General features: G+C 42.8%; 1 protein-coding gene across 3 annotated transcripts in view; it reads right to left on the bottom strand.

The window, feature by feature from the left end:
- Window positions 1–24,437, bottom strand: part of KIF13A (kinesin family member 13A) — a 128,210-nt gene that overhangs the window by 71,835 nt on the left and 31,938 nt on the right. For all 3 annotated transcript variants that reach the window (XM_054985607.1, XM_054985606.1, XM_054985605.1), the window contains exons 3-6: window positions 23,972–23,984; window positions 20,620–20,680; window positions 17,164–17,256; window positions 1,096–1,276 (exon numbers count right to left, since the gene is read on the bottom strand). In XM_054985607.1, coding sequence (XP_054841582.1) covers window positions 1,096–1,276; window positions 17,164–17,256; window positions 20,620–20,680; window positions 23,972–23,984 — 348 coding nt within the window. The remainder of the gene's footprint in view (window positions 1–1,095; window positions 1,277–17,163; window positions 17,257–20,619; window positions 20,681–23,971; window positions 23,985–24,437) is intronic.

The following is a 24,437-nucleotide window of genomic DNA, read 5'->3' on the forward strand; positions in this document are numbered from 1 at the left end:
AAACTTTGGTGGGTGGAGTGGCTGGATATGCCTCAATTACTTTAAACAAGATTTCGGACAATATTACAAACTGATTTTCAGTATTATTTTCCTTCTGACTAGTTTAACTTATAATTGTCTTTCATGTTCACAGCCACAAAGTGCCACTGTGGAGAAACGCCCTTTTGGTTTGTGGAGTTAGCTTTCTATGGGCTGCAGAGGGGAGGGGCCAGTTGCAGAGTAGAATTTGATTGAGAGAGTGAGTCAGTTAGTGAGGAGGTTGACAGTTGGTGGCAAGAGTTGAGGGAGAGATGGCTCTGAGGGGAGATGTAGATCTAAGGTAACCCCAGGTATCAAAGGATCGTGCCTGTCCTACACAACATTTAATTAGGGCATGAGTATAGAGAAGCAGAGGGAGAGAGAGTAGGGGTTTCTTTTTATGTTCTATTATTCCTTCCGTTCACTGTATATTTGCCTGTGTATAGTTAGAAGTTAAAGAATGATTTTCAGAATTTATGAAGTAAGAAAGATCTTCTGTTCCACATAGTCCCCAACCGCTTGGGCCCACTAGCAGAGGAGGGAGGTTAGGAGGCTGTCCCGCCTAACCGGGACCCACTACAGGGACAGTGGTGGCAGCAACTACCCAGAGACAGGAGACAGCCCCTTCAAGTGCCTGGCCAGAGGCAAAAAGGGAAGGGTAGGCACAGCAGGGTCTACCAGTGGGAGGAAAGGCCTCGATTTGCCATAACCACATTAAAGCAATTAAAGTATAAAAGAAATAGGGCACTAGTGCGAACTGCTCCCCCCAATCAGGTTTCTCCCCTACTTCGATTTTATGTTATCAAGCTACATGGATCAGGGTGCAAAAATAGTGTCTTAGCAGCTTGAGGAAAGTAGCTCCTACTGGCCTTCTGTATTACTGTCAAGGCAATTAAAAACTCTATAAGCCAGTTGCCTCAATGACTGACATAAATTGTTGCCATTTTAACTCTCACAAAAAAACCTGTCTGTATTATACACACACACACAGAGCCATCACCACATGTAGTTTGGAACTTGGGATGCACAACAAATAATGTATTCATGTTATGTTAGAACAGTAGCAAAATTACGCACCCTTTAGGGTCCAATAAATCTCGGACTTTTTCATTATAAATTTCCATATAGGACACTTCAACTTTAAAAGTGTGAGAGTCATTTTCTTCTAAAGTAATTCTCTGAAATAAAGCGCAGCAGAGTCGTGGAATCAGACCCAGCTGTTCCGTGTTGCCCATCATTGAGAAGGATTTTCCTGAGCCTAAAAAGGAATAAATATGGAAAAGAAGCATACATCTTTTAAACTAGGTTGAAAGTTTTGAAGGAATTCTCTTATTCTTTACAGAAAAAGGTAAAAGTTAGCAGCAAATCTTCAGTAGATAGCTTATCTTTTGTACTTTCATCAAGCATGGAAGCTCTTGAAATGTACCTCTGAACAATAATTTAGATTGTAAGTGAGGCTGTCTGCTTCTTTAATTAACTCTTCTAAACCATTCACAAAATGTAGAATTATGAAAACCCACTGGAAAATGAACCATCTCCAACTCTACATAAACAGATCTTCAACTAGAATCTGTACATATTTATTCAGGAGTAATTTAATCCAAGTAATTGTGCTAAGACTTAAACAACAGCTTGATTTGGAAAATTTCTGCAGGAAAATTCTGATATTCTGTTACATGAATTTGACGTAATATATAATTAATCAGTTTTAAAAGTTTATAAAGATAAGCAAGTATTTCAACTATAGACATATAGCTCAAAATTTCAGCCAGTGTCCATAACCAGATAATTTCTGAATTTCTACTTCCAGATTTCACTTCTCACTACTAAATTGCTACACACATTTAAACATACCCATACAGGTTACATATTTCGCATGAGGAAAATATGCAAAAGCCACAACACTCCAACTTGTTTGGTTCTTGGTAGTAAACACATTCATAAACTAGATTCAGTTTGTTTTATCTCTAACCTCCAACTGTGGTTGTTTCAAGTCATTCATACTGCAACAACAACAACATTCAATTTATATACCAATCCTTCAGGACAACTTAACACCCACTCAGAGCAGTTTACAACCTTTGTTGTTATTATCCCTGCAACAATCACCCTGTGAGGTGGGTGGGGCTGGGAGAGCTCTGGAAGAGCTGTGACTGATCCAAGGTCATCCAGCTGGCTTCAAGTGGAGGAGTGGGGAATCAAAACCGGTTCTCCAGATTAGAGACTCACCGCTCTTACCCATTACACCAAACAGGCTCTCTGATGTGACAGTGATAACACCACTTAGTATTTAACTACTTTAGAGTGTTCAAATCACTTATCAAGAACTCTTAAAACAGCCCTGTATAATAGGTCAGAGTTACCCCAATATTGCTGAGAGTAAGAGGAAGTTAAAATATAATAGCTTGCCTAGGATGGCTTACTGAGTTCATAGAACAGTTGGCTTTTGAACCATGGACGTCCTGCTTCATTGCACTACAGCAGCAAAACATATTTTTGGTCTTCTCTACACCATTGATGGAGCTAGCTTAATCTGACCTTTATTTCTGTGATAAAGAATTATATGGATAATGTGAGTAAAAATGAACCCACTTTCTGGAAACAAGATAAATACATTTCAATATGGCTGTCATTTGATATTTATTTTATTTCATTGACTTTTCTGAAAGGCAATATAACTGTCAGACTCTTTTGAAATGTGTAGCATTATGTTTTCATGATTAACTCAAAGTAGTAATATAGAATCATAGAACCATATTGTTTTACTAATATAGTAAAAACTATTATCCTGCACATTTGGAAAATAGGTATTGCTGGTTAATTAAATGTGCTAATTAATAGATCTTTATACTATCTTTCTGTTCTGTCTTTTGCTTGTTGATTATGTATTGTGTGAGGCTACACAGAGAGGAGGGGGTTCCCAAGCACCTAGAGTTCTTCTCTCATCTTTCCCCTTTAGCTTGAAGATGTTGGTGGAGAGTGAGGCTACCTTGCCAATCATACCTTGATTACAGCTTGGCTTGGCTGGCTGGTCTGCTGCCTCATTGATCCCACCATGCTCCAGGATGTACTAAAAGGTACTGGGTTTGTAGCCATCTTTACTGTGGTGCCTGTGAAAGACCCACCTACTTGCTTGCTCTTGCAAGGGCTTCAGCACCTTCCTCTCCCTTAGAGTGCAGATGTCAGGAGTGGGGACATCCCTGTAGCTTAGCTGCATCCCAGTACCGCTGATCTCTGCCTGAGCCAGGTTTGCAGTCACCCTTGCCTCTAGCAGAGACACCTGTAAAATGCCCAGTTCACCACTCACACTTAATAGGAGTTTCAGTGCTAAGCAAGGGAGAAAATTAGCAGCAGTGAGCCACTCAAGCAGCAGTTCCTTCTCCCTCCTCCATACAGTGACTGGTGAATGTACCTTCTAGACATAGCTCTAGCCACAATGAGTACAGATTAACAGAGTTGCCTGAATATGCTCTTATTGGGATTAGTTTTCCTGTGATAAAACCATGTTCATTTGTTCCCTTAAATTCCAACTTCAAAAAGATTTCTGAATTATTTAAAATACACTTATTTTCATGCCTCATTCATTCATTTGGGTAGGTACTAATACATACACACAAGAAACTTGTTTATACAATGTGGGAGATGTAGCTGAACTGTGACAAGACTTCTTTCTTTTATAAGTTTTTTATTAGGTGAGTACAAATTACAAATAAAGTTTTTACTTAAAAAACCTAAATATCAATTTCCCCCCACCCTTTCCCTCCCCCCTTTTTCTCGGACTTCCAACGGCTTTCCAACCCATATCTTAATCTATTACTTACTTATCTATTCCCTTTATGTATTATTATCCCATATTTCCTTAATAAACTAAATAATATCCATTAAAATCAAATCTATTCAAAACTTAAACTTAACAATTAAAACTTCACTTTAAATGGTAAAGATCCCTATCTCTAATAATTCCCCCAATTAATAACTTTCAAATTGCCATAGTTTCCCCTTCACGTCCCACTTTTTCTCCAAATACTCCTTCAATCTCCCCCAATCATTGAAAAATTCTTCAGAATTCTGGTCTCTCAGCCTTCTTGTCATTTTGTCCATTTCTGCCATGTACAGCAACTTTTGTATCCACTCTCCAATAATGGTGTTTCTTGCACTTTCCATTTCTGCGCATATAGTATTCTCGCCGCTGTTGTCATATAAAATAACAGTGTTCTGTATTGCGTAGGAACATCTTCCATATTTAAGTTCAGTAGCAGGAGTTCTGGGTTCTTTATTATTGAAATCTGCAAAATCTCATTTATCGTTTCTAAAATATCTCCCCAGTACTGCCTAGCAACCTCACAAGTCCACCACATGTGATACAATGATCCTTCATGACTTTTACATTTCCAACACTTATCAGACATCTTAGCATTTCCATAAGCTATTTTTTTTGGCGTCAAATACCACCTATATATCATCTTAAAAACATTTCCCTTAATACTGGTACAGGTTGAAATCTTCAATGTATTTTTCCACAAATACTCCCATGCCTCCATTGTTATGTCTCTTTGACAATTTATAGCCCACTTCACCATCTGGACTTTAACAGTTTCATCCTCTGTATACCACTTCAAAAGAATTTTATAAATTTTTGAATTTTCTTCTTACTTTCTTATAGTATAGCTTCTTCCAGTTCTGAGTCTTTCCATTTGATTCCATCTTTTAAACGATCTGAGTTATATAAGTCCTTTATCTGCCTATATTGAAACCATGCATAACAAAAAGCTAGCTCTTCTTCTGTTTTAATTCTTATCATATTTTGTTCCTGAATAAGAATCTTTTTATAGGACAGACATTGGTCTCTATTATAAATAACTCTCGGGTCGATAGTTTCGAATGGTACCACCCACGAGGGGATACCCTCACCCAACGACTTTTATATTTTTTCCAGATTGTGAAGAGACTTCTTCTAACACATATGCAGAAACATACAGAAACATAGAATCAGCTTTCAATTTATCGTGCCACAAGTAGGCATGCCATCCAAACAATTTTTTATAGCCTTCCAAAGTTAGTAGCTTACAATTCTCCAGTGACATCTAATCTTTAAGCCAAACCAAACAAACTGCTTCATAATATAATCTGATATTCGGCAATTGCAGTCCACCTCTCTCTTTGGCATCACACATAACTTTCATTTTTACTCGAGGTTTCTTGCCTGCCCATACAAAATCGGAAATCTTCCTCTGCCACTTTTCGAATTCTTACTGTCTCTAATAATTGGAATTGTTTGTAATAAAAACATAATCCGTGGTAACACATTCATCTTGACTGCTGCTATTCTTCCCAGCCATGACAGATTTAATTTATTCCATTTATTCAAGTCTCTATCAATCTGCTGCCATAGCTTTTCATAATTATTCTTGAACAAATCAATATTCTTCACTGTCAGCTCAATTCCTAAATATTTTACTTTATGCATTACTTCACAATTTGTAATTTCCATCAATTCTTGTTGCTTTTGTTTGGTCATATTCTTACATAATATCTTTGACTTTCTCTTGTTGACATAAAAACCAGCCACATCTCCGAATTCCTTTATTTTGTCTAGCAACTTTGGCATATTTTGTATTGGATCCTCAACAATAACCATCACATCATCCGCAAAAGCTCTAACTTTGTAGGTAAAGTCTTTAATCTTTATGCCTCTTATAGCATCATCCTCTCGAATCTGAATCAATAGCATTTCCAAAATCAAGATAAACAACAATGGAGATAATGGGCAACCCTGCCTTGTACCCTTTCTGATTTCCAGTTTTTTGGTTAAATCACTGTTGACTACAATTGCTGCACATTGGTCTTTGTAATGTGACAAGACTTGTTTCTACTGCTGGGAGATTCAGCGCTGTTTCAGATGTGTGTGATGTGCCAACAAGTCACCTCCGATCTATGGCAACCCTATGAAGACCTCCGATCTATGGCAACCCTAAGACCTCCAAAATATCCTATTATTAACAGACTTCCTCAGATCTTGCGAACTGGAGGATGTGGCTTGCTTTACTGAGTAAAGCCATCTCATGTTGGGTCTTCCTCTTTTCCTAACGCCTCCCACTTTTCCTAAGAGTCTTATCTTCTCATGATGTGACCAAAGTACAATACCCTCAGTTTTGTCATTTTAGCTTCAAGGGAGAATTCAGGCTTGATGTGATCTAGAACCCATATATTTGTCTTTTTGGTTGTCTGTGGTATCCATAAAACTCTCCTCCAGCACCACATTTCAAATGAGTCGATTTCTTCCTGTCAGCTTTCTTCTTTGTCCAACTTTCAAATCCATATATAGTAATGGGGAATACTATAGTTTAGATTATCTTGATCTTGGTCCCCAGGAAGACATCCTTATTTTTAAGCATCTTGTCTAGTTCCCTTCCAGTTGCTCTTCCAGCTCTCAATCTTCTGACTTCTTGGTTGCAGCAGTCTCCCTTTTGGTTGATTGAGCCAAGGAATAGAAAAACTTGAACAATTTCAATTTCCTCATTGTCAACTTTAAAATTGTGTAATTCCTCAGTAGTCGTTACTTTTGTCTTCTTGATGTTCAGTTGTAATCCTGATTTGGCACTTTATCCTTTAACCTTCACCAATAGCTGCTTCAGGTCTTCGCTATTATCTGCCAGTAATGTGCTGTCATCTGCAAATCTCAAATTGTTAATGCTCCTTCCACTGATTTTCACTCTGCCTTCTTCTAAAACTAATCCAGTTTTCCTTACGATATAATCTGCATATACGTTGAATAGGTAGGGATGGGAGATAATATAAATCCTTGTCTGACACCTTTGGCAATTGGAAACCATTTTGTTCCCCATATTCTGTCCTAATAGTAGCCTCTTGTCCAGAGTACACATTGTGCAGCAAAATAATCAGATGTTGTGGCACCCCCCTTTCTTTTAACATTCTCCACAGCTTTTCATGATTCACACAGTCAAAAGCTTTGCTGTAATCTATAAAACACAGGCTGATTTTCTTCTGAAATTCCCTGGTATGTTCCATTAGCCATCATAAATATGTCATGTGATTTCTAGTGCCTCTTTCTTTTCTGAATCCTGCTTGAACATCTGGCATTTCTCGTTCCATATATGGTATGAGTCTTTGCTGTAGAATTTTGAGCATTATTTTGCTTGCATGGGAAATTAACGAGATAGTTTGATAGTTGCTGCACTCTTTGGAATCCCCTTTTTTTGGAATTGGAACGTAAACTGAGTGTTTCCAGTCTATATGCCATTGTTTTGTTTTCCATATTTGCTGACAGATTCTTGTTAAGATTTTGATGGACTCAGTTTCTGTACCTTGGAATAGCTCTATTGGTATCCCATCTACTCCATGTGCTTTGTTTCTCCCAACTGCTTTGAGTGCAGTTTTCATTTCACTTTCTAAGATTTCTGATTTTTCATCAAAAGATTCTTCTTTGAAAGTATCTCTCTTCTGTATAGTTCTCCAGTGTATTATTTCCACCTTTCCTTTATTTTGTCCTGATCAGATACTGTGTTTCTATGCTGATCTTTCAGTATCCCAAGCTGTGGTTTGAATGTCCCTTTGATTTCTTCGATCTTCCGGAACATATCTCTTGTTCTTCCTTTTTCATTGTTCTCTTCTATTTCTTTGCACTGGTTATTATAATAGATTTCTTTGTCTCTGTGTTCAAGCGGCTGAAAAGCTGCATTAAGAATTTTGACTCTATTTTTGTCTCCATTTGCTTGCAATTTTAAGAGTCATCCATTCAGGCTTCTTCTTTCTTTTGGCTTCCCTTTCTTTTGGCAACAAAATAATGTCTTTGCACATTCTTCCTTAATAGTATCTCTGATTTCAGCCCATCGTTCTTCTTGTTTATGATCAATTAAACTTAGTATTGCAGATCTATTCTTTACATGGTATTTAAATTTGTCAGGAATATTACTTAGATATATTTTGGCACTATGATTCTTTTAGTGTTTCTCTTCAGCTTTATTCTAATTTTTGATATTAGCAACTTATGATCTGTTTCATAAGCAGCTCCTGGTCTTGTTTGGCAGAGAATAGCGCTTCTCCATCTTCTGCTTCCAATTATGTAATCTATTTAGTTCCTGTATTGGCCACCTGGCGATTTCCATTAGAGTTGTCAGCCTCCAGGTGGTGGCTGGAGATCTCCTGGAATTACAACTGATCTCCAGGCAAGAGAGGTCAGCTCCTCTGGAGAAAATGGCTGCTTTGGAGGATGGACTGTATGGTATTATACCATTCTGAGCCCCCCCCCACCCCACCGGTCTACAGGCTCCATCCCCAAAATCTCCAGGAATTTTTTTGGTTGCCTAAAGCATGTGTTAGCAATGATCCATTTCTTCTTGGACACTTGCATAAAAATTTTTGATTTCTTCCTCCTCAGCATCTGTAGAGGCATAAACCTTTTTTTTTTTAATGCATCACATATTATTACATTTCAATACAGTCACAGTTCTCCTATGATACATCTTTTACCCCTTTTGTACCCCTCCCCCCCACATGGTGGCCATCCTATAACTACAAATTAAATTTTAAGCCATGAGCACATTTTTTCCAATTTTCCAAATATAGTTGTATTGGCTTCTCCATTATATACCCATTGAAAATATGCAGTCCATTTCTCTTTTATCTCCTCCATTTTTCCATCCCATGCCTTATCTTTTTTTAAACATTCCAACATATCTGATTGAATATATTCATACAAGTAATCATTCCATCTTTCTAAGGTCCATTTTAACTTCTCCTTCCAACCGTATGCAATCACTGCATGTGCAGCTAATAACATTGCTTTGAAAATATCCTGGTTTTGTTTCTCAATTCTAATGTTTCCCAATACACCCATGAATAATAGATCTACATCTATATTAAGGTTGACCTTACATACCAATGCTATTTTCCCCCGTACCTTTTCCCAAAAATCTATAACCTTTGGACACTCCCACCATAAGTGGGAGTACCACCCTTCTTTTGCATTGCAATGCCAGCAGTTAGGTTTCATCCCTTTAAACATGTATGCCAATTGGGCAGGAGTTCTATACCACTTCATGATTATCTTTCTTTCAAGTTCTCTATACTTTTCTAGCTTAATTGCCTTCAAATTCACCATTAACTTATTAACCTCCTCAGAAGTTATTTGTTTTTCTTTATTCCATTTATTTTTTAAAGTTCTAAACATAAACTCCTTATCCCTCACCAATTCAAGGTAGATTTTCCCTGCCAGCCCTTTCTTAATTTCATCCACATATAATGTGTGTTCTATATTGTTGTCTTCCCTTTTAATAGCTTCTTTATATTTATCTTGTTTAATTAAATGGTATAACCCCCTTAAATTTAGCCAATATCTTTCCCCCAATTTTTGATTCAATTCCTGAAGTGGTAACAAATCCCCTTGACCATTATACATATCCTTCACTCTAGTTATACCTTCCGCCTTAAGATCTTCCCAAAATTTCGGGTTCATCTCCTTCTCCCAGATATACTTAAGTGGAGTCCATTTTGAGTTCTGTGGCATCATAGCCATTTTCCACCTCTTCCAGGCAATCAAGGCTATTTTTCTTGGGCCCTTTGCTTGCCTTATCTCCTTTTGCAAATCTCTAGTATAAATACCATAGCTACCTGCTCCCTTATTGATTGCAGATTCAAATCTTGCCCACTTGTAGAGGCATAAACCTGAATGATGCTTATGCATGAAGCCTGACTGATATTAATCCATCAGACTTAGTGTTATAGCTTTTGACTGCTTGTGCTATATCTCATCTTACTATTAGAGCAGCATCATTTCTTTTGAGTTTTTCATTTCTGCAGTAAAAACATTTTGTAATTTTCTGACTGAAAATTTCATGATTTGGTCCACATTACTTCACTCACACCCAGGGTTGCAATGTTTAAATGTTTTCTTTCTTTTTTACAGTTCTGGCTTCATACTTCTCACATTCTATGTTCCTATTATGTGTGTTGCATAGCTCTGGACATTCCTTTTTCATCTATTCACATCCGCAACTGGACATCCTTTTAGCTTTAATCTAGTCCCATAATTAAGAATAGCACTATTCAAACTTGTTCTTGGCTCTTTCCCAGTAGCCAATTGAGTGCCATCAGACCTGGGGGGTTGAGTCTTCCAGCATTATCTCTTCTTTCATTTTAGATTGTCTCATTATAGGGTTTTCAAGGTAAAAGATTATCAAAAGTGGTTTACCATTGCCGCTTTCTGCGCAGTAATGACGGTATTACTCTCAGCTTCCCTGACACGCTCAAACTCCCTCATCATATTAAGGTGAACCACACACCTCACTTAATCTTAATTATTGTGCGATTTCATTTAATTGTGAACACTAACAATTTCTGCTATAATATGATAACTGCCATGTAATATATATACTTATTCAGAAACAGAATGAAACAGGACTTCCATCCTTACTTTTAGCTCACTGCAACTGTGTTATCTTTGGTTGTTGTGGATTTTCCGGGCTGTATCGCCGTGGTCTTGGCATTGTAGTTCTTGACGTTTCACCAGCAGCTGTGACTGGCATCTTCAGAGGTGTAGAACCAAAAGACAGAGATCTCTCAGTGTCACAGAGATCTCTGTCTTTTGGTGCTACACCTCTGAAGATGCCAGTCACAGCTGCTGGTGAAACGTCAGGAACTACAATGCCAAGACCACAGCTATACAGCCCGGAAAATCCACAACAAAACAGGGTTAACATACCTGTAACTTATGTTCATCGAGTTCTTCTGTGCTGACACACATGGGACTGCGCAGGCGCAGGCCAGCCGCCGGAGAATTTTCTAGAGCTTCTATGGCTCCGAAGGGGCCGTCTGTCGCGCGCCTCAGCGACCGTTTTCCCGCCCAAACGGTCACGTGATCCTCCAGCGACCAACGGCCCCTTCCCTCAGTTCTCCTTTGCCGCCGCTTGACCAATACACTTCAGCCATAACACCTTAAAGACACCAATTTCCGTTACAGCCATCACCTTGTCGTGCATTGGAATTCACAGCGGGGTAGGAGGGAGGGTTGTGTGTCAGCACAGAAGAACTCGATGAACATAAGTTACAGGTATGTTAACCCTGTTTTCATCTTCGTTCTTCTGTGCCTCCACACATGGGAGTGTACCAAGCTTCACGCAATAAGGAAGGCGGGGTGAAGTCCAACACAATTTTATTGAACAAACAACAACAACAACAAACAGATATGCATATATACATCCCTGTAAATTGTGTAGTGGTACATAAGTACTCAATATTTACACATATATACACCCCAATATACATATATACACTCTATCACTCAAGGGTACCTAGCAGGTACGCCAAGAAAAATTTTTCCCAAGACTCCCTCAGGAAAAAAGGGAGTGCAGGACAGCCTTGGCCACCGACACATCCTGTTCGGCATTTACATCTATGGCATAATGCCTGACAAAGGTATCTGCAGAGGACCACGTGGCCGCTTTGCAAATGTTAGCCAGGGGCACACCCCTGAGCAGCGCCGAGGAGGATGCCTGGGACCGCGTAGAATGGGCCCTGACATGAAGCGGGCAAGCTAACCCTGCCAGGGAATAGGCCTTGGCAATGGCCGCTACAATCCACCTAGACAGGGTCTGTGAAGAAGCCCTGTTACCCTTGTCCTTGGCCCCAAAGCACACAAACAGGTGAGGGCTCGACCGGAATCCTTTAGTCCTATCCAGATAATAGGCTATGGCCCTCTTCAAGTCTAGGGAATGGAGGGCCTTTTCCCCCTTAGAGGAAGGGTGAGGAAAAAATGCAGGTAAGGAAATATCCTGTGAGAGGTGGAAAGCGGACACCACCTTGGGCAGAAAACCCAGGCAGGGACGCAGGACCACCTTGTTGGGATGAAACACAAGAAAGGGAGGGTCAGACCGCAATGCAGACAGCTCACTGACCCTTCTGGCCGATGTGACGGCCACCAGGAATGCCACCTTGTACGATAACATGTCCAAGGGGCAGGTAGCCATAGGTTCAAATGGAGGCAACATAAGACGTGAAAGAACCAGGGACAGTGACCATTGAGGCACCAGTGCTGACACAGGTGGGTATAGGTTGAACATGCCCTTAAGGAACTGGCGGGATAGTGGGTGAGAAAACACTGTAACACCCTCAACTGGGGTGTGCGCAGCCGATATAGCTGCCAAGTGGACCTTGAGGGAAGAAACCTTCAAGCCCAGGTCCCGCAGGTGGCACAAGTACCCAAATACAACCCCTAGGGGGCTGCTGGCAGGCACCACTCCTTTAGCAAGTGCCCAAAGTTCAAACCTGCGCCACTTGGCCGCATAAGCGCGCCTAGTGGATGGCTGACGAGCATTCAGGAGGACCCTCTGTACTTCGTCAGTAAAGCCTACAGGGGAGGAACGATCCACCAAGCCGTCAGGTGCAGCGTCCTGGGATCGTGGTGGACTAGGCTCCCGTTCAGGAGAAGGTCGTGCCGAGGGGGCAGACTGACATATGTCCGTTGGGACATCCGCAGGAGCCTCGGGAACCAAACCTGCCGTGGCCAAAAGGGGGCCACCAGGATGCAGTCCGTCCCGTCCTCCTCTATCTTGCACAGGACCCTGGGAATCAAGGGGAACGGAGGAAACATGTAGTGCAAGCCCTGCGTCCACGTAAACTGGAAGGCATCCCCAATAGAGAGGGGGTCGCTCCCTGCCCTGGAACAGAACGTGTGGGCCTTGGTGGTTGCCGCAGTGGCGAACACGTCTATCACTGGACGACCCCACATCTGAAAGATCGGCCCAATGCACTCTACGTTCAGTTCCCACTCGTGGTCCAGCAAAGGGACCCTGCTGAGGGCATCCGCTCGGGCATTGTCTGACCCAGCCACGTGTATAGCACGGAGCGACACGCCGTTCCTGATAGCCCACTGCCAAGTGAGCGTGGCTTCCCGGCACAGGGCCATGGACACTGTGCCCCCCTGCTGATTCACGTAGTACATGGCAGTCATGTTGTCCGTCTGCACCAACACCTGATGATTTCTCAGCAGTGCTGTAAGGGACACAAGTGCGAAACGAATGGCTCTTAGTTCAAGCACATTGATATGGAGGGTCTTTTCCCTCTCAGACCAGACATCTTGCACAGACACATCACCACAGTAAGCCCCCCCATCCCAACAGAGAGGCATCAGTGGTAACCGTGACGTCATGGTGCTGATACCCAAAGGGAGTCCCTTTAAACAAGTTGTCATCAGACAGCCACCAGTCCAAGGAGGAGAGGATGACCCTCGGGATAGAGAATTTGAGGGACGGAGGGTGCAGCAGAGCATCGTACCTCCGCACAAACCAGTTCTGGAGAGGGCGCATACGCAGCCTAGCAAAGGGCACCACAGAGGTGGCCGCTGCCATATGCCCTAGTAAGCACTGGATAGTGCGCACAGACTGGAAACGGTTCCTTCTAAACATGGACACCAGACCCCTTAGGGACCGAGCCCTCTCCAAGGGGAGCAGAGCCTTACCCTCCACAGAGTCTAATAGTGCACCAATGTATGACACCTTGCAGTTGGGCACCAGTTTGGATTTTTCAAAGTTCACCAGGAGCCCCAGGCGTTGGCAAGTGCTAAGTACCAAGCCAATGTCCTGCACCAGCCTAGACTCCGATTCAGCCACGATGAGCCAGTCATCGAGGTACGGAAAGATGGTACAGCCTTCTTCCCGCAGGAAAGAAACCACAGGGGCCACACATTTCGTGAACACTCGTGGGGCAGTGGACAGGCCAAAGGGGAGCACCCTATACCGGAAAACCCTTTGCCGGTGAATGAAGCTCAGGTATTTCCTGTGCTCCTCCCGTATTCCCACGTGAAAATATGCGTCCTTCAAGTCAAGGACCGCAAACCAATCCCCTTGCTTCAGTAAGGCGATCACAGCCGCCAACGTAACCATCTTGAACTTAGTCACCTTGAGGAAGGCATTAAGGCCCCTCAGATCTAAAATGGGACGTAAGCCCCCATCCTTCTTGGGGACCAGGAAGAACCTAGAGAAGAACCCCTTTACAGAGTCCTCATAGGGCAATTCTTCCACAGCACCCTTGGCCAAGAGCGACACAATCTCCGCATCCAGCTCGGCCATAGTATTATTGACAGCTGTCAGGGGTGAACTGCACCTAGGCAGCTCAACAAACTCCAGCCCGTATCCCATTTCAACAATTGTTAAGACCCATGAGTCAGATGTTATTGACTCCCACTCAGAGAGGAGTGGACTCAGTCTGTCCGAGAAGTTCGGGGATACGGCTGGCGCGACCCGTCAGTACTGCCTCCCGGCGCCCTGCTGATCTCTCTGCTGGGCCGGTGGCTGCGACGGACGAGGTTTAAAAGGCCTTCGCCTCCTCTGTTGCTGTGCAGGAGGGTATGACCGCTGTTGGTAAGCAGGATACTGGTGGTAGCCCGGCCGCTGTTGCTGGTATCTGCCCTGGAAGTGGTAAGGGCCGGACCGGGGAGCATACCGTGGCCTGGAGGTGGGCTTGTCCGCAGGAGCCAGCCCCAAGGACCGCGCCGTCTGCCGGTCCTCCTTCTTTTTCTTCAGGGTCTCGTCGGTCAATTTGGAGAACAGCGAGTCCCCTTCAAATGGCATGCTCTCCACCCTGGAACGCGCCTCTTGGGACAGGGCCGTAGACCGCAACCAGGAGTGGCGCCTGAGGACCACCGCCGAAGCCATTCCCCGAGCAGCAGTGTCAGCAGCGTGGCTCCCAGCATTCATCTGCTGCTTAGACAGCCTGACAGCCTCTGTCTGCAACAGGGAGACGACAGCCTTCTGCTCAGGTGGGAGGTCTCGAGTGTAGGATGCCAACTTCTCCCAGAGGTAGAGCTGGTAACCAGCCATGATGGTCTGGTAGTTGGCGATCCTCAGGCCCAACGAAGCCACCGTGTACTGGCGCCTGCCAAGCGCATCAAGCTTCCTGCTTTCTTTATCGGCCGGCACAGATGTGTGGCCCGACCGCTTGGGGTTGAATTCCTCGGTAACAAGAGAGGAAGGTGGAGGGTGCTTCACCAACGCCTGCCAGGTGCCCTGTTTGATTTTATACAGCTGCTCTATTCGCTTGGGCGTCGGAGGCTGGTCACAGTGCACCTTCCACACCCTATCCACGATTTCCTCAATACCCTCAAGCATGGGGAAACCGAGGTACGCTGGGTTGTCCCCGTAAATCCTCTTGAGGAGCTTGTCCTTGGTTTGGGGGGCCGCCGAGGAGATGTCCATCTCTAAGGCCTGAGCCATTCGTGCCATCTGGTCAGAGTAAATCCGTAGGTCTTCATACGGTGAACCAGTAGCAGGCACCACATCATCAGCGGGCGATGGCTCAGACCAGGACTCCGACTTGTAGTCCCCCAGGCTTTCGACGTCCCCCTCGTCGGAACCGAGCTGGGATCCCTCACCGTGGACCGGAGGTGGAAACCATGCCTGTGATGTTGAAGGCCTCGGCTCCGATGCGGAGAAACCCGTAGGCGCCCCTTCCCACTGACAGTGGTACGACGGGGGAAGGTAGGAGGCCTGGCGATGTCGGGACGCAGTGGACCGGACGGATCGGACACTGTCCCCGGACCGACGCCTCTCGTGACCGACAGCAGGGGTAGATCGACTCCGATGCGGAGACGGGCTCGGTTCCGACCTCGGCGAACGATGGGCGGGAGATGGCCGACTCAGATGTGGCCGTGGGCTCGGCTCCGGTCCCGAGGAAAACTCTGCCCGAACAGTCTCGAACGCCATCGGATCCGGCACCGGTTCGGAGACCTCCTCTGGTTCAGGGGAACCCAGATGAGGGGAAGGCGTGTGCGGGAGCACGATGACCTCCTCCTGCGGAGCGGGACGCGGGGACCGGCGATGCTTGGTCTTCTTCTTCTTTTTAGCTGGTTCCGAAGAAGAAGACCTCGGAACCGACGCGCTCCTCGACTTCGAAGGGGACCTCTGCTTCGACCTCTTCGCCTTGATCGGGATCGAACCGGTCGTCGGTTCCTACCGGGGACTCGGTACCAGGATCCTCGGTTCCGAAGCTGGTCTCGGATCCGACCTGGTAGATGACGCGCTCCGGGGCGGCCGCGCTGGAGAGGCCACTCTCGACGCCGAGGCACTCAGGGGACGCGGTTTCGGTCTCGACCCCGTGGAGGCCACTGAGCCAGCTCTTGATTGCCGTTCGGCAGAGGGGCTAGGGCCGGCCTTGGGCGGAGGTAACGGGGCGCCTTCAGACATAACCTTCTGCCACAGCGAGGAATTTAGTCGGGCCTTGCGATCCTGCCGGGCCTTGTTGGTAAAACCCTGGCAGACCTTACAGGCCGACACATTGTGGGTCTCCCCCAAGCAAAAAAGGCACAGATCATGGCCATCGGATTTGGCCATCTTAGTGTGGCATTGCAGGCAATGCTTGAAGAGAGCCGTAGAGGCCATCTTCAGGGGCACGCGAGAGAAGGGTCAAAACAGTCCGAGTCGTATTACCGAGTCCACGTCAAAGTCCAAAGCGAGATCCGAAGAATAGTCGAGGTCAGAAGTCCGAAGTCAAAAAAGCCAAGATCAATCAGTCAGAAGAAAGGCACGAAGCACAAAGCACAGAGCACAAGCTCACGTTCTCTCCAAGCGGCGGCAAGAAGAGAACTGAGGGAAGGGGCCGTTGGTCGCTGGAGGATCACGTGACCGTTTGGGCGGGAAAACGGTCGCTGAGGCGCGCGACAGACGGCCCCTTCGGAGCCATAGAAGCTCTAGAAAATTCTCCGGCGGCTGGCCGGCGCCTGCGCAGTCCCATGTGTGGAGGCACAGAAGAACGAAGATGAACCATTGTTCTCTGGCCGTGAAAGCCTTCGACAATACATGTGTTATCTTTGTTTGGGACACATTTTCCATACAGAAAAAGAAAATGTAAGACACCAGAGTAATTAAACCTGAGCTCATTCAGTAGAACACTATAACATCACTGGTATCTATTATTTCTTCTGCTCTCTCGAATAATTTCCACACTTTAATTGTAACATATATAAACTATACAGCTGGATTAAGGAAGGAGGAAGGAAGTAGAACACAGAGGAATCCTGCCCTGAGTTTGGCTAGGGAAAGATATCAGTCTGAGATGCCACAGTTACAGGTCTCAAGGGCAGTGACATTTAAAAAATTTTCCCCCATATTTAACCACAAAAGGCAACACTCTCACCTGTTTGTCCATAGGCAAAAATGCAGGCATTATATCCCTGAAAGGCCTTCTCAAGAATTCCTTCACCAAGGCACTTGAATACTACTTCTTGACCTATAAAATACATATTATTATTGTTTAAAATTGAGACAAAACCTTAAACTAAGCAAATGCTTTATTTTCAAAATACACAACCAAGATATATGACTTTTAAAAACATGAATAATGGGACTAAACTCATCACAGGGTACAATTGCAGAGTGCCTGACAGAGTAACTCTGTTGAAGGTAACCAGGGCTGAGTCTGGCCAGTTTTTTATATTGCCTTGATGACAATAAAATAGTAGTGAAAGCCATACTTAATTTATATCATTTGTAGCATATTTAAGTATTCACAAAGAATTGCTGCATTTACTTGTCAAAAACATGATCCAGCTTTCTCATGATGAGAACAAGATTAGGTTAGTTGTTGGGTGCGTGCGCACGCATGCACATACACATCTTTCTTCTTCCTTCCTCTTCCTTCACCAATGGAACAACTATTAAAGACTTCGCGGTTCGAAGGAAGCCATAGTTTATTGCAAGGTATGAACTGAAGAGCTTTAGCAGCAATTTGTTTATCATCTACTAATTATGATTTTAAAATCCCAAATGTTTGAGACAGAAAAAAATGCCTCCATTAAAATCAACCAATATTTACAATGAAATAAGCAAAGTTCAGACTTGCACACTGGCCTATACCTCACAGAAATGGGGCTGTGGCTCAGTGGTAAGACATCTACTTGTATACAAGTCTCAGCTTCAGTTCTCTAGAATCCGGTAGCAGGACCTCTATCAGTGACCCTGGAGAGTTACTGTAGGCTAGAATGGACAGTACTGACCTTGTCAGACTCGGCCTAGTCTGACTCGGCCTAAGGCAGCTTCATGTGCAAGTTCGGGTCTTTCCCTTCGGTTGAATTAAAAACAGTAATACAGATAACGCACTGCTGAGCAAAATATCTTCTCTTTATCCTCTTTTTAAATGGTTTGGTAACATCAATCTACAGGAACAGTTCTTTGTAACTAAAAATCTTACATACTACATTGTGAACGTTGGTTGGTTCTCATATAGGAATTTCTTTATTATCTCAGGATTTTGCTATAGCAGCCAAAAATGAAACCAAACCCAAAGAAATGTTAATAGGTACTCGGTGCCTCAATTTAAAACAGGGTTACTGTGTTTGCATGAGGGCAAAAATCATAGTCTTTTTGTAAAGTAGATGTGCAATGATTCATGCCACAACCAACTGAGGTACAATAACAGAATTGTTATCTACACTGTCATCTGGGAGATGATAGAACTGGGTAAACTTGTTCCATATTTCCCAAAATGACCACTCCTTATAATATTTATCAGTCTATGGTGCTTCAATCAGCACCACAGGGTCCCATATAATGGTAATAAACAGATACTTTAGAGGGAAACACTAGCTATTCTGTCACGGGCATAACAAAATCACAGCTAAATTAGAATTCAGATTAGAATTCAGAATAAAACTATAAATAAAATAAGGGTAACTTACTTATGTGTGTGCCTGACTATACTAGCACGCACGTGTGCACACACACACACACTGTAAAACTGCTAGTTCTCTGAGCATGAACAAACAGGCTCTTTCGAAAGCTCAGAACAGTTTAGCCCAGAGATTAGAGAAAAAATTAAAATATATTCCATGAAGGAATTTATGGATGCAAAATTCTCACAGAAGTCTGATGACAACATCAAGGAATCTATATTTTTCATGTAAGATTGGCAACTAAAAATTGATGCTGGAGACTAAGAATTTTAATTTTTAAAAAACCTTTTCCAAATGATTTTCAAATTCCTGAATACTGTTTCCATACAGCAAATGCCAAAAGAAATCTTATGGAAACGATCTTCAATAAACACATGACATTTATATCACACAGAAACAGCTGTCAAAAAGAACAGAAGCACAACTTTGTCCTCAACAGATTTGAAACAATTAAGCAGAGTATAAGTTGGGAGGGAATCAAACTCCTCCCCTACCTTTATTGGAGGGAGAAAGATGGTCTTTGGATGCAAAGGAGAGGAGACTGTGCAAGTTCCATGATATTTTTAAAAGTGTTGATAACAGCTGCAGGGAGGAATGTTAACCCATATAGCTTTCCCATTTAAACCATTTCCCCACAATCATTTTCTCCAAGAGGGGTAAATGGTCAAGTACCAACAGCAGAGAAAATATTTAAACACAGACATCCCAAGCACTGTATACTGAAAGAAGTAATAGGAATTCTGCCCCATGTGCACCTACTATGAACATTTAAATTTTGAGTGAGAGGTCAGATCATGGGTATCCTGCTACCAGAGCCAGCTGGTCTTCAGCAGAAGCTTCATATTTTAATTTATTCATTTATAGTCCACATTTCTCACTGAGATCCAAGGTGAATTGCACAATGTGAGATATAATATATACTCAACAGCTAGGACATTCACTGAGCAAGTACCATAATGAACAACAGTTAGAATATTCACTGACAGATACAATAGGGTATGGCAGCAAGAAATTTGAAAACAAGCATAATGTTGAGCATAGAGATGAAACAGGCAATCCTCCACATTTTAAGGATTAAGAAAGCTACAGAGCCATCCCAACTGGTGGTATGAAATCCAGCACTCTGGAAATGCTGATAATAAGAGTTTGCCAGTTTATTAACCACCACACATTCACAACTTTCAAAACAGTCAAAAAGTACACTCAGCAGAATTCACCAGACTGCGAAGATTACACGGTTGACATAAAGTGCTAAATACAAGTGAAGCTGACAGAGCTGCACAGACGATTCTGCTGCATCTAATCATACTGACAGCCACGCTAAACATATTTATAGTCTTAATCTCAAAGCAAAGTTTGGGAAGGTAGTAGAATTAACACTTTTCTCTCAAAGGAGTACTCCAACTCTGGACTGTTTGTATTACAAATATTATATAAACATAGTATTTTTCCATCCAGTCTCAGAGATCTACTAGCTATCACAGTGGATATAATTATTCCCTTTAAACAAACAATTATATTCTGGGTGTCAATGTAGTGTGATTTGAGGATTCCCAAGGAATTATATGGGGAAAAAATTGAATAGGTCTCACTGAATTTGATTATTTTTGTAGAGGAAAAATAAAATTATATTCCTTTATTATTATTGAAATAAATAAACATAGTATAGTACCTATCAATGCCTTGTTTTACATGAACTAAGAGTATTATACATATACCTATTAATCAGCATTATCATTTCATATACTTCAAAACTGGGCAAAGATTGATACTGTTTAGTTCAATCAAATTTGGGGAACTATTGTTCTAGTATGACTATCAGATGAAGATGTACTGAGAAAGAAGCCAATATTTAAGCCAAACATGGGGGAGGGGGAAGAAACTTGGAAATTAGCCAAGCATAGTAAAGATGAAAATTATACCTGCATATTTTGCAGTGTTTGATTCATCCATAGACCAAAAGCAGTAATCAAAGGCAAATACCTGCATAAGAACATAAACATTAAATTAAGTTCTTCCACAAGACATCATGACTCATCCTAGTCTGAATACCGAAGGCACTAATATTAACTTTTACAGGTTTGAAAGGAGAATGATTAAAGTAATCTATTTCAGAGTTAGGCTCCTCTTCCCCCCAATAAATTGCAGCTGTTTCTTACCTGGACCACCACACTATTACTATTTGTTTACTTCAATTATACCTAAATTTAAATATATGCTAATAGACTATGAATTGTACAAGACTGAGGGGGAAAGAAATCTGGGTTGACAATGTCAACCCAGTGAGTCACAATTTCTTTCCAAAGTGTGTCAAAAAAGCAAACTCAGTGTTGGGGATTATTAGATGGCCAATATTGTAATTCAGAGCAGGGAAAAATGCAGAAGAGGGCAACACAAACTGATTAAACCTGGTTTATTCTCATTCTTGTTTATGCCTTCCTCCCCTCATGCATGGATCCAAGAAGACTGAAGACTTATTTGTTAGGAATTTTGCTGTATTCAGGCACTGCAACATATTTGAGTTTGTTTTTGTCCATAAACAGGAATTATAATGCAGGATTAAGCAGGTAAAACTTGCAAAAAGAAGAATTCTTCAATTTCAGCTCCACATATGAGGGGAGAACAAAGGGGAAAGGAAGTAGAGAAGCATGAGAATAAATGATGCACAAATTTATTGCAAATTAGAGTTCATTTGTGAGGTCGGAACACAACTATACAATTAATCCCAGGTGCAGGAATGGTCAGCCGGAGGGCCTAGCAGGAAATCCATCACAAACGCCTCCATGCCCACCTTGGCAGGACCTTGAAATAACTGAGGTTATCTACCTATCTGTCTATACCAAGAGTCTCCCTCAAGTGAGAACTTAGTTGTTGGAATACAGAGGCATATGGCTTGTGGGCTCCACAGTATAACAGCACACAGATATCACCACTCCTCTCTCTCTCTCTCTCTCTCTCTCTCTCACACACACCTAAAAAAGCTCTTACTCAATTGTCTCAATTTTTTTCAGATGTCTTAACATTTTTGCTAGCTAATACTTCACTCTTGCCTCATTGCTAACAGTGACAGTAATAAATACTCAATGTCCAAATTCCATCTTTACATTTCATCCTACTGTTTTTCAAAGGTATTCAGTTTTCCCTTCTTAAGGGGTTTAGGGTAACATAAAGGGGTGTGCACCAGGGGAAAATTCGGGTTTCCCGCTTTCGATTTACTTGAAGAGGGAAACTGTTCCGGAATAACCTGAACCCTGAAGCAGCAAGCCGCTTCAGGATTCGGGTCTTTAAATTGCTTCGGTATGTTCCGTAAAGGTTCGGAGCATACCAAAGTGAGCCCCCCATCCACACCCACCCCACTTAGCCCTCCTTAAACGACCCCCAACCCCACTAACCTCTCGGAAGGGAAGCCCAGCTGAGCAGTGGGAAGACCCAGAGCTGGCTCCTCCATCGCCTGCACCACCGGTGAAGCCTCCGCAGCAGCCAGCTGTGTGGCGGGAAGGCCCGGAGCCGGCTCCTCCGTCGCCCATATTGCCGCCAAAGCCTCTGCATCGGCCAGCTGGGTGGCAGGAAGGCCCGGAGCTGGCTCCTTGGTCGCCTGTGCCACCACCAAAGCCTCTGCAGCAGCCAGCTGGGTGGTGGGAGGGCATTGAGCCGGCTCCTCCGTCGCTCACACTGCTGCCGCCGCCGGCCTGGGAAGGCTCAGTTAAGTGGGGTGGTGGTTGGAGGGAGACCCTTTAAAATGCCCCAAAGCTCCCTGAAGCGATCTGAGTCACTTCAGGAAGCTTTGATGCTGGCTTCGATTCGGGAACCCTGAATCTTTACAGATCGGAAACACAAAGTACACACCTCTAGTAAAATATATGCTGTCCCTTCTGTTTTCATTTTATTTAAATAACTGAATGTGTAAACGGCGCTACAGTCAGCATTGAAATACTAGACAGGTTTCAGCCTGTTTGGTAGACTGCTCTTCCAATTAGCAGGAAACTGTGGCTTACTCTTTGCTATACTTCACAAGACCCCAGAAAAATTTGTATCAAGTAGTCTTTGTGGTACTTTTCTTATAATCAGTGCTGCTATGATGTATTCTAAATCAAGTTTACACAAAAGCAATGCATGAAATTTTCCATCTCTTGATATCAGAATTCTAACAGTGGTCTATTAACATTTCTATGTATCTCATAAGTAATTCAAGGACTACATCCCAGATTTTCTTCTTCATTCAAACATTTAAAATAAGAACCACATGTTCCCATATGAACCTGACTGGTAGTTAAGATCTTTAGCACAGGCCAAACCCTGGGTTTCTCCTCTTGCTGATGTAAGATGGGAGGCTACTAAGGTTTTCTCTGTTGGCACTCCATAAGGGAACTTCCTTTCTGTGCTTGCCTGCGTTGGGTTAACTCTAATGTCCTTTAGACACCAAATAAAACTCTTATTTACATGTTTTTAGACAGACATGAAGTGGAGAAGTAGCCAAAAACTATTGGATATTTAAGTTTATAGCCCATTCAGAGACTGCTGATCTTAGAATATCCTATGAGGGCCAAACCCAAATTATTCTATTCAAGTTGCTAAGTTTTCCACTCCCCCGCACACTGCTGATAAGGTACTGGGTCCTGATCTTGCCAAATTAGGGTTGCCAGTCCCCTAGTGGGGAGGAAGCCTCCAGAAATCAAAAGTTGTTATAGTAGATTCATACAAGACCCAGAAGCGCTTGGATGGTGTCCCACTATGTAAGCCATCTCAATGCGCTGAAACAAGTTTTCTTCTAATGTTATAATGTTGCCACCAAGGCTGCAAAATCACACAGATGCCTGTGCTGTGAAGTTTGCCTGCAAATTTAGAACTTGAGTTTTAACTTTAAGAAAATTAAAACTCGTAGGCACAAACGTGCCTACGAGTTTTGCCGTCATATATTCATGCAATCCCGTTTCGTATATTCTCTTCTTCACAGGCTCTTTTATACAGTATAACTTGCAAAACAATCAGTATTACACCACCATGTTGGTTGCTAAAGACGCCACTGGTTGCTAAAGACAGTCCGACGCTGATTGTTTTGCAGGTTATACTGTTTTGCAAGTTATACTTAAATTCACATACAAGTTACACTTATGTACAGTAATTTTAAAAACTTCTTGTACATAATCTTTATTGATCTGAACATGAACACATTTTAAAAGTGTTCTAGACATCTTGTTATTCTTGTGGGCAACATGATATGCATTTCAACAAACTATTCCTAGCTATCTATATGAACAATTTTTAAAAACTCACCTTTGGAGGTTTCCTGCAGAATGGAAATTCAACAGCAGTAATAATAATATCAGCATGACCGAAAGGGATTTAAAAGACAGAACATATTGTTAGTGCCTGAAACTATTAAAATTCTGTTCATTCAGTTTGTTACAGAAAGAACACTGGATTTAATAGGCTAAGGAAGGAACAGAGACTACAGCAGTGGCAATATTTTTCTAGGAACAATTTACCCTGTTTAGTGATAGAAAGTAAAATATTCAGCAAAAAGTAGCAAACAGATAATCTCCTCAATTTCAAGGAATAAATCCAGGTAAAATTAAAGTCCAACGCAAGAGAACTTTGACTGTCTACTAAACAGGGACATGTCTGTGTGCATCTGTCTGTCTCACATTTTTATCCCACCCTTCCTCCAAGGAAAAGAAGGCAGTATGCCATGGCTTGGATCCAACAGTATGTGTGCACACGCACGCATGCACGTGCACAC

This window comes from Eublepharis macularius, chromosome 7 (genome assembly GCF_028583425.1).
Source record: "Eublepharis macularius isolate TG4126 chromosome 7, MPM_Emac_v1.0, whole genome shotgun sequence".
Taxonomy (NCBI): Eukaryota; Metazoa; Chordata; class Lepidosauria; order Squamata; family Eublepharidae; genus Eublepharis; species Eublepharis macularius.